The sequence below is a fragment of the Corvus brachyrhynchos genome, unplaced genomic scaffold (genome assembly GCF_000691975.1).
Source record: "Corvus brachyrhynchos isolate BGI_N302 unplaced genomic scaffold, ASM69197v1 scaffold319, whole genome shotgun sequence".
In the NCBI taxonomy this organism is placed as follows: Eukaryota; Metazoa; Chordata; class Aves; order Passeriformes; family Corvidae; genus Corvus; species Corvus brachyrhynchos.
The window spans coordinates 1374263-1385586 of NW_008246065.1; the positions used below are offsets into that span (position 1 = coordinate 1374263).

The 11324-nt window shown below is 42.3% G+C and overlaps 1 protein-coding gene across 1 annotated transcript; it reads left to right on the plus strand.

Moving 5' to 3' along the window:
* Positions 1 to 2: 2 nt before the first annotated feature.
* SFXN4 (sideroflexin 4) lies at positions 3 to 10394 on the plus strand (the record flags this gene model as incomplete). The annotated part of the gene is made up of 14 exons (XM_008643182.2): positions 3 to 32; positions 131 to 196; positions 951 to 1025; positions 1375 to 1401; positions 1508 to 1562; positions 2354 to 2379; positions 3791 to 3841; positions 3927 to 3992; positions 4107 to 4175; positions 5441 to 5531; positions 6752 to 6867; positions 7578 to 7663; positions 8752 to 8866; positions 10016 to 10394. Coding segments are annotated over 14 exons (951 nt in total), but the record flags the coding sequence as incomplete, so codon positions are not given.
* Positions 10395 to 11324: the final 930 nt, after the last annotated feature.

Consider the following 11324-nt stretch of genomic DNA (forward strand, 5'->3'; position numbering starts at 1 on the left):
CCAACCTGCGCTTCTGGAGGGCGGAGGGGCAGGTCGGGAGTGGGGATGGACGGGAGGGGATGTGGGGACGGAGCGTGGTTAGGGCAGGTCCGCAATAACGCCTCGTCTCTATTAAACGTGTCTTCCTCAGTCTTTCTTCCAGAGGTTTCTCCTCTGGGCGGACGCGTTGGATCCGCTGCTGCTCCTGAAGTCTTCCGTGAGTAGCGCGCAGGGAGGGTCGAGATGAGCGAGAGACCTCAGGGATTGTGGCTTTGCCGGGCTGTGAAATGGGGAAAATGAAATATATGAGAAATGTAGCAGTGAATGTAATGTTCTGGTGCCTAAAGGGGCTGCAAGAGAGCTGGACAAGGGCACGGAATGATAAGACAAGGGGGAACGGCTTTAAACTGACGGAGGACAGTATTAGATTGGATATTAGGATGAAATTCTTCCCTGGGAGGGTGGGCAGGCCCTGGCACAGGGTGCCCAGAGCAGCTGTGGCTGCCCCTGGATCCCTGGCAGTGCCCAAGGCCAGGCTGGACATTGGAGCTTGGAGCAGCCTGGGACAGTGGAAGGTGTCCCCCCTGCCCGTGGCAGGGGTGGCACTGGATGAGCTTTAAGGTCCCTCCCAACCCGAGCTTAGCATTCCACAGTTCTACGATAAACAGAAATACACGTGTATGCACTTCTGTATGGGATCACATCAACCAAGGGACATTTCTAGGCACAACCATCTCAGGAGCCCTGCTCAGCCCATGGCTGCTGTGCCAGCAGTTGAATTATCCCAATAATTTAAAAGTTTCTATGATTGTCAGTTGTGTCTAGGTGTGTTCTTGCTTTCACTGGTCAGGTGAGGAACAGGTGCATCATTAGTTTCTAGGTTTGTATTTAGAGTGTTTTATAACTTACATATTGCACTCAGAATATTGAAATCTGAGGGTTTTTTGTTTGTTTTTTTTTCTCAAATACAGAATGAAATAAAAAGCACCAGGTTATTAATACAAACCAATGAGAAGACCCTAAGTGAGCCCATACAGAATAATCAGGTATTTTGGACTGCAGTTAAAATCTTAACATAAGTGTTTAGCCATACTTAATTGTTGTTTTATGTTTTAAAGTACCTACTAGTTTTAACTTTTTTAGATTAACCTTCTGTTCTGCCCTAGTGTGTGCTTTGGTGCTGTTACACAGCCCATGGGATGTGAGTGCTTTATATTCAACAGGGAGTATATAGAGAGAAATTTTAGGGGAAAATATAATTAAAGTGATATATAAATATATATACTTTGTATAAAGGGAAGTTATTAGAAAAAGACATAAAATAAATTTAAAAGGAGTATTTTTCCCAGTCTCTTCTGAAATTTAATTACTGACCTTATTTTCCAACTGTTGTAGACCAAACAAGCCTTCGTGCTAAGTCTGGTAAGTTTACAAAATATTTAGAATTTTTTTTCCTTATTCAAGTATGGCAAAGATGTTCTAATTTGCTTTTTTTTTTTTCTTTTTTTTTTTCTTCTTTTTATTTAAGTCCAGTGTACATCCTGATACAGACAAGATAATTCCTGTTTTGTTCAGACCTCCAGGTAGGTTCCTGTAAATGAAATTCTGTGTGTGTGACTGAAGCATCAAGGGGGAATAGCTCATGGGAAATAGCTGCTGTGATAGCACAGTGACACTCTTCTCCATGTAGAAAAAGCAGGTAGACTGTTCTGTTAGTTGCATTGTTATATATGTTGAAGATTTATTTATTTATTCCTATGGTCCTGTTGAGGGATTTTTCCTAAGGATAATCTGCTCATCTAGATGGAAACACTGATCAGTTTCTGTTTCTTGTCACTGCAGAATAAGTTCCCAAATTCCTCCACATTTAATTGTCTACTATAATTTAAGTTTTTCCCTTGATGGCTGTGGCTGCTGGATGAATTTACTTTCTGGTGACAGACAGAGCATGCATGGGGTGTTGTTTAGGGAGCCAAGGCAGCACAGGTTGTTCATCAGACATAACCATACTGAGCCTATTTACTGATTATCTCCTGTGACCACTCACAACTGTGGCAGCTTTTGTTACTGCCTCACTTTTCGAATAGAGAGCTGGACTTGTGTTCAGTTATTTGGTTTCCAAGCAGCCCTGGTGAGTGGAGTTCAGGAGGGCTCTTTTTGGCTGTGAACTGTGAGCAGGGATTGTGGCTTCTTGAGTGAGGAGTGAGAGACAAAGCTTAGGGTTGAAGTTAATGGTGATGCTGGGGTTTGTGGGCAGTGTTTTTTACTTGGAGATGGAACCAGAGGGGGAAGTTAGGGGAATTTTCTGCTCAAGACCATCCATCTACACTCACAGACGTTATTTTTACTGAAATAAAGTTTTCTTTCTTTATAGCTTTCATGCCCATAACTCTTCCCTTGGTGAGTAATCATAACAGATGCCAGTGTGCAGCCAGCAACGCTTACATTTTCCATGGCCAGGGGCTGGAGGGAGGGAATAGAAGTTTTGGGGCTTTATTGTAGCTTCAGTACAAGCTGTTTGAAAGATATCTGTTTCATGGGAAGTGCTGAGTAACCTGGAAATTGAGCCCTTAAAGAACCTCCCTGGAAGTCCAAAGCTGTTGGCTACCCTTCTCCAGCAGCATTCCAAGAGATTGTTCATGTGTGAAGGACAGCTTTCTGATGCAAGGTGAACTTGCTCAGCACTGAGAGCAAGGCCTCAAAAATTAACCTCAAAAATCTGGAACTGCAGTGGGAAGGAGTTGGAGCCTTGTGGTCTGTTTCAGACCCAGAATATCAGTTTTTTCTTATGTAGATAATTGGTGCATTGGCAAGTAGGAAATGGTGTTGTCAATAAATTACCAAAGATATAAAAATAAACTCTCGTTACTGTGCTCAAAAATTGCACCATTTCATTTCATGAAATTTGTAACTAATTATGTGCATGTTTATTCATTTCGATTCTTTGGGTTTGGCCTATGAGTGTACATCCTGAGATATGTCATTCCATACAGACATTACAGAATGAACTTACATGGCACTGCTAGAAACTATAATGAAAGCCTTGATGGCTGTTAAATTCATTAAGAGCACTAATAGAATTAATAGAAATACTTCTTCTTTATATTTACACGTTAATGTGCTCTCATAGATGTGGTTAGAGTCAGTGCTGGCATTAATAATAAAGATGGTTGATCAATGAAAATTAAATCAATTACTGATCCTTCTCTGAAGCTTTGGAGATTCTTAGCCTTCGTCTTATTTGATATTTTGTATTCTTATCTTGATTGACTCCGTTTTTTGAAAGTGTTACACACCTTGAGCTTGGGAGTTCAGGCCTCAAGAAAAGCTGTGGTTTATTAAAGCTGAAGTTCTTATTCACTGTCTGAATTTGAGAAGGAGCTGGGAATTAACTCCTAAAATCCTCGATCTTAGATCAGTTAGATCTAGTTTTCCTATCCCCAGCAAAACCAATCTCACCCTTTCTCAATCATTTCTTTAATTAGCCTTTTGCTACCTTAGTTATTTTATTTGCATCTAAGCTTCATGGCACAAATGCATTTTTCTTTTGGGTAAGAAAGCATCCTGCTGCAATATTCTTGCACAGGTTTTGCCACCATGTGTCTGTGTGCTTTCTATTGAATAGAAAAATGAGCATGTCAGCTCTGTGACAAGAGAATGTGCTAGCCTAGAACCAAGGCTGGTGGCTTTGGGCACTGACTGGAGCCTTTGACACTGCTGCCAGTGGAACCTCAGCAGTTCTCCTGGTGCTCCTGCACCAAAAACTTCTACACTCATCAAACCTCATTTCCTTGTGCATTTTTCCTCTTAGGTCATCATTTCATCTGTTCAGCGTGAGGCAAAGCCTTCTTTTTTTTGGCAGGTAATTGCTTCTTTCTTTCTGCTTTCACAGGTCTTCTAGTCTCCATCCTGAATTCATGTTTTCTTACAATCTCTTGTTTCTGCAGTTCGTGTTTCACACATACACCACAGCATTCACCCTGATAAATGGAAATGGCACCCCAAAGGCTGAAGTATGTGTTGATTTTTATTTCTGTAATCATCTGAATTGTACAATACCATTTTGAACTTCATTTACAGGTGTTTTATGATGTACTTATGCAGTGTGGTTTTTCTGTCCTCCTTAGGAATACTCACTTCAACGAAAGCAGCTCTTTCTTGGCTTGGGAGCTGTTTCCTATTCAGCCTGTGTTGGTGTAAGTATTTGCTCAATGATTGCCTTCCTGACAAGCTCTCCTGAGAAGGAGTAGGAACTGAGGTAACCACAGTGCCAGATACCCTTCAGGACTCTGCTCTGGTGCTCCACTCTGATGTCTTGCCACAGAACTGTTCAGAATAAGAATTCTTTCTGATCCTTTGTCAGCCATTATCTTGCTTGGCTTCCTCTGATGCTGCCTCTTGTGTCATTTTCTTTATTATATTGCAAGCTTAGAAAACAGGTAGTGAGAGGAACTGGCCAGTGTTTACAAACACAGAGTGAGCCACTGGGGTGTTGTAGTTGATTTTTGATGTGGTGCCGTGAGGAGATCTAACTCCAAACAAGTGGTGAAATCTGCAGGCATCAGTGCTGGACAGTGTTTGCCCAAATCCCAGGAACAGCATAGCCATGAAAATACTGCACTGGATGCAGGGAAATTAGCCTTCCAGGAGGGAGCTGACACCGTGTCCTCTGCTGGAATAGGAATTTGTGATTTCTGGAGTTTGCTACATCAGGATGAGCTCAGGTATCCTCATGACACTCATCACAAGTGTAAATGGCTCTGTAATGCCTCTCCTCACTCTCCACATGAAGCAGTGATTTTCATAAGCTGCTGGCAGAAAAATGTGATTGTCCCTGCTTCTGTTAGAGGGACTTTCACCTCTACCCATTGAGCAAAACAGCTGGCCAGGATTGCTCAGGGCTTACAGAGGTCTGGGGAGGCAGCCATGCCCATGGGTCACTGTGGGAGTGCTTCCCGTTGCCCTCCAAGGTAGACTCTAAGGGCCAGGTGGTGTCCTGGCCATTTATTCCTAAATGAAACATCCTGCAAGTGTTATTATGGGAATGTAGAATTGGGCTAAAACTGCAAGGAATCAGGAAAAATACAGAAGTAAACCAGACATCCTGTTTGGGGGAGAGAGTAGTGTGTGACACAGTGCAGTTGGATGAATGTCCAAGGACTATTAGAGGTAATTCTTTTCTCTTTTCTGTCTTTGTATTCACACTGCTGCTGTCCTCTACGTAATAATGTTGAATGCTTTTTTTATCATAATGTTTTCTCTTCTTATCTAAAAGAATGATTACAGCACCTTCATTAACTAGACAAGGTGTATATTTTGTGGGAATGTTAAACCAAGGCATTTGTTTGTTTTCATAGATGGTAACTATGTACTAAGTCACAGATTTATTTTCCTAACCTGTTACACTGAAATGCTGCACATTTTTTCAATGAAAGGTGCCTGTTTCCTCTCCATGCCTTAGGCTTTCCCTCTTATCTCCGTGAATCGTTACATGTTGAAGAGCCCATTAATGCAATTTGTTGTCAGAAAACTGCTACCTGCTCCTCTGTTTGGTGAGTAGAAACAAACTGTGCATCATGCAGCTGGTCTGAGGGCCATTTGCCTGCCTGACTGTAGAGTTTTCTTGCTCTTGCACAGGTGTGGTCTCACTGTTTCTTCTCTGGCTGCCTTTGCTGGCCCTCTCCTTTCTGTGGGAGACATCTCTCACTGTGCAGTGACCGCAACCTCATTGGATTCTTGCTGGTTTTAGTCTCAGAGCTGCAGAGCACTCTTGTGACCTTTGTACACATACCTGAAAGCACCAGGACACATCAGGAGGGCAGTAGCAGTGGCACTGACATGACCTGGTGTGGCACATCCGTGACACCAGAGTGCGACATCGCTCTGGGATGGAGGGAGCAGGAAGTGAGCCGTGTTCCAGCAGGATATTATTAATCTTGCAAGGAAAGTGGAACTCAGTTCATTACCACAACAGCTCTACTGCCGTGGTGAAGTTGCACCAGGACATGTTTAAGTATTTAATGTCATTAATTGTGTTTCTGTTGCCATTATAGAAATTTAGGCCTTTCTTAAGGGAAAATTGATAAAATTAAAACACATCATCTCCTTTGTTTCAAGTTATGTGAGATGCCTACTCAGATCTTTCTGAGGACGTACATTAGAGGTTTCTGACTTGTTTCCTTTGAAGCGGGTGTTAAATGTGCTTCCATTTTCTTAAATGTAGAGAGAAGCCTGAGGATAATTGACTAATGCTAGTCCAGCATTTGCAAAGTGTCCTTTGGTACACTGATGTCTTTATTGAACAGCCCTACCAAAAACTAATAAAAAGAGAAATCTATTTTTTCAGGCAAGGTCAGTTTGCCAGTCTATGCCCTTCCTTTCAATGCAGGGATGCAGCCTTTACTGAAACCCTATTCCCTTCAGGGTCTTGTCTTCTGTGCTGAGCAGGGCAAAACCTAAGCACAACAAAAATCCCTCTACTTTCTCTTAAGAACAAAGTTCTCATGGTTTGAGCTGGATGGAAATGATTTTATAGCTCTGAAACTGTAATGACAAAGCACCTTTTAGGACTGAAGCCTTACAGTCTCAATCAAGCTTCTGAAACAAAGATTCACATCCCAAGTAGATTTTTATGGGGCAGTCTCTTTTGAAGCTGTCAGGTTATTCAGTTGTGAACTGTTGAACTGGAAATGTAAAATGCACATCATGATGAATGTTACTATTGAGACAGTCTTTTTGGATTTAATAAGCAAAATCCCCTTTAACCCTGCAGGTTTGACGAGTGCATTTACTGTGGCAATGGTGAGAAGCCCAGAATTTGATAATGGGATAGAAGTGATGGACAGGAATGGCAAGGTTGTAGGAGTGTCTAAGAAGGCTGGTGAGAAGGTAGGTGAGGGGGTGGAGAACTCTTTGATGTGACTTTCATTCCCTGCTAAGAGCAGAATGTGATGCCGAGTGTAGATAGGGTTAGATACATGGAATAAGGAATCCCACATCAGGTGCTGAATCTTTGGGCAGGCTTGGATTAGGTTTCTGGAACCAAGTTCCACAACCCTTGTGTCTTCAAGGGTTGGCTGCCTCCCCAGACCAATGTAGTGAGTACCAGAGACACTTGCACAGGCATTTCTGCTTTCCCATGTCACCTCCAGAAGGAGGTAAGACTCTTGGGTCTTCTGATGAGACACCTCAGAGAAAAGCCCTGTATTGTGGAAACAAGTGGATGAGCATAAGGATTTGGGGACAGCTGGAGAGAGAACTTCTGATTTAACACAGGCTAGTTAGGATGCCCAGAAGGTATAACCAATTGTATGAAGTTCAGCACAACTTCAAAAAAGCAAGTCTCAGCATTATTATCATGGCAAGAAAACCCATCAGTGGTTTCACCTCCCTTTTAAGGAATTTCTCACTAATAAACAGAGTATTTGTCTCTTAGTTTCCATTTAAGAAAGAATTTCTCTAATAGATGTTTTTATCCCTCATTAACCTGTTGCTTTAAACTCCAGAGTGCTCGACAGAAAAGCACTCAGGGAAGCAGGCAGTGTTTGAAGCTGCCCAGAGCACTGCTTTGACACCACTTGTTTGCTCTCTCCCTGAAGGCTGTTATGGAAACGGCATTGTCCAGAGCAGTCTTGTTTGGGACAACGTTCCTCCTGCCAGAAGTGCTCATGTACTGTGTGCAGAGGTGAGAGGCACTGCAAAGGGCTGGGGCTGCCTGGTCAGTGGTGCTCTGGTTTTCAGTCTGGCTGTTACCATTTGCCATTTGTTGGTTTGCAGTATTGCTTGCCTTGGTAGCAGGGATGATGTGGGAAGTTGCTGTTCTGCTGCTGTGATTCTTTTAGATCATTAAGTGGATCTGGTTATGTCTGAACCCATGCTTCGAGGGTCTGCAGGAGTGAGGTTTTCCTCTCTGCTCCCATGCAGGAACCATGTTTGTTCTCTCCTGACAAGCTGTTTTCCAGCACCTACCTACCTCTGGTTCCCTAACCTTGAGTTCCAATGTCTGTATCAAGGTTGTTCACAGCACTTAGCTTAGGTTTGTATTTTTAAAAGAGGTAATGTGGCACTTGAATTTGCAACTGAAGCTAGATCTCAACTGCCAAATTTTCCCTGTATTGTAAACCATGTTCTTGCTTTTGCAACATTTTAAATCCCTGTATCATAGGAAGAATACATTGTATGCTTTATGAGAGGATTCTTAGCCTGTCCTGAGCTTTTGATCACGATCTTTGTCATGTAAATAGTACAGGTAGGGATCATCTCTGTCAGTTAATTTGGTATTGCCTAAATTGATTCCCTATCAGCTTAAGGGACTCCTGTTATCAGAAGACAAATGCAGATGTAAAACAAAATTTTAAATATATATGTCAAGTAATAAATTTTTGCACAAGGCAAAGCAGGACTGTCCACAGGAACTAAATGTGTAAGGAAAAAGGGTAATGCAAGAAAAATCTTAATCAAAGAACTGAGACACTTTAAAGCACTAATGTACTTTCTCTCCTTTTGTCACTTGGATCTTGCTGGTTGTTTTCTTAATCTTGACTGTCTGGGCTTGGAAAATGCTGCAGGCAAGCACAAAATAAAGGGAAAGCACGGGGAGTTAAGAGTAAGAACATAAGAAATGGAGTAAGGAAACATCTTTAGGAACCATAAACCTAGATTATGACTAATTTCAGTGTAATTTCAACCAGTAAAATAATAGCTAATGCTCTTTGTGTCACTGTCAGGTTATTTTTCAATATACTGACACACTTTTTTCAATGTCTTGGACAGAGCAAGATTTGTTAAAAATCCTCGTGCTTTGGGTCCAGTGAGAATGTTTGTGGTTACGTCAGTCCTAGCAGGGATGCTGCCAGTCTCATTTAGTATGTTCCCACAGTGTGGGGAGGTAAGTCCTTTCACAGGAATTGATTTAGGATTATTGTGACATTAAATCAGCCTTTCAGAACTATGGCCAGCAGTCTGAAGGCCATGTATAAAAAAATCAACAGGATTAACGTGGTGCATCTAAAATGGGGCAGCAGCAGAGAGGCTGCTTGTGAAGGCCCATGTACCAGGCAGAGGCTCACAGGACTGAGTTGCATTGTGTGTTATTTATATTTACACTTTTCAATGTAGATTTATCAGACATTCACAACAGAAGCAAGCAAGGTCAGAACTATCTTTAAGTGCTCTTTCAGCACTGTGGTCAGTCCTGCAGGAGAAAGGCAAGATGTAGATGAGAATTTTTTCTTTCACACAAAGTCAGCATGGGCTCACTGGAGAGATAAACCTGCTCACATGGGACATCTCTTCACTGTGCCTTGCTGAACTGGGAAGTGTCATCTGTTTCCTGGGAAAGAAGGCTTTCCTGGCAGGTTTTAAATGGAGGATGTAGCCCCTGAACCTTGGGCTTTGGAAAAGGCCAGATGAGAGGAGCCTTTCTGCATTTGTTTCCTCTCCCTTATCAGCACTCTGTGAATATTCTTAGCAAATCACAGACTGGGCTCTTGCAATTTTCAGTGGTTTCTTTTATTTGCCTAAACTTTCTGGCATTTTAATTTTGGGGGTTTTTTTGATTTCTTGATCTCTTACGACAACAAATCAAACTGAACATAAATGAGGGGACTTTTGAGGAATTATGTACTGAGAGTAGGGCTGGTTTGTTCCCTTTCCTTCTCAATGGCTCACTCAGCCCACAGCAGAAGTTCTCCTGGGTGTCACCCAAATATATTTACAGCTGGATTTGGTGATCTTAAAGGTCTTTTCACACTTAAATGATTCTGTCATTCTATAGTGAATGGAGATAATGTCACTATTCTTAAATAATAAATATTGCTTCCCATATGTGTGCACATGTAGAAAGTGTTGGAGGAGCAAAAAAACAAAGCCCCAAAACAACAAAAAATCCCTCAAATCCCCAAATAAACAAAGAGCTCTAAGTCCCAAATACTGAATGCAGTACTTGAATTTGTGCAAAGTGCAGTGCAGTAACAAGGACTTAACATTCACTTACCAGGCTGTGGTGGTGCTGATTCCCTTTTTTCCTACGTTGCAGATAAAGCGAGCAGATCTTGAACCGGAAATTTTGTCATCTACAGAAGAAACAGAGTTCTTCTACAACAGGGGAATTTAGAGCCTGGAATTTATATATAAACATGTGATCCAAGTGAACTCTGAATGCACCACTGGCATTTGTGACTGAATTGTGATTCTGTGGTGGCAAACATGCCAGATCTGGTGTACGATGGTGTGGCCTGTCAAGAGGCAGAACTTGGCAACGTGGCTTTGCCAGCCCCAGCCTGGAGCAGATAAACACACCCCACCTGATGCTGAAAAGTACTAGAAAAGCACTGTAACACAGCCTTTGCCACAACCTGTGTTCTCTGCCTCCTCGGGTGATTGATTTCTTAATTAAACGACTGTTGAGTACGTAAGTTTTGTTCTGCTGCTGCAACTTCTGACACACTGCTTTCTAGGAACCCAGCTGGTGAAGGCTTTGACATCAGTACTCCTGTGGGTAAAGTCCAGCTGGTTCTTCTCAGAACACTTTGTGTATTTCAGTGATCTGAAAACGCCCATTTTGAGGATGAGATGTGAGTGAGGCAGCCCCTGAAGCAGTATTAGACAAAGCACCCCGATGGCAATAGAATATTGGTTTAATTTAGTTTTTTAAAAAGTGTTCAAGAAATTAGTGTCAACTACCAGTTGATTCCTGGCTTTCTGAAAATCCTTGAAGGAGTTGTGAGGCCTGATGCCCCTTGAGCTTTAGAACCTGGTTTTTTACACTGAAGCCATGAGGAGATCCCATGTCTTTCTGACCTTGTGATGGACAATGAGGAATTCCCACTTTTGCAGGTTGGCAGTATTTATCCATGGTAAAAAAGCTCTTTTGATATGTGGCATCATTTTGCTATGTTGGTCAGCGAGGTGATACATTTTGCTGACCCTATGAAATTATTCAGGGACCCTCAGCTGTCAGTGAAGAGCTGCAGAAAGAGCTTAGAGGAGACCCTGTGATTATGACAACATCTTCAGTGATTTTTTGGAGCCATCTCTCCTACAGCCCCTGCCTATAGTTTCGTGAAGTGCTGCTAAGGCTGTGTGACAAGGACAGAAATGCACTAAATAATGTAAAATTATTTATGTGAAAGTGATTATCCTAAGTGCAGCCTCCAAAGCCTGCCATAATTTAACTTCCTTGGGGCACAATACACAGGTCACTGCTCTCCTACTGCTGAAGGATTAGCTTTCGTTTTGCAGTGTGAGGAAACCAATGGTTTCCCAATCCATCATACAGGAAGAGAGCAGCATAGAGCAAAGTAAGGAAAATAGCAGGCCTGGGCTCTTGCAGGAAGAGATTCCTG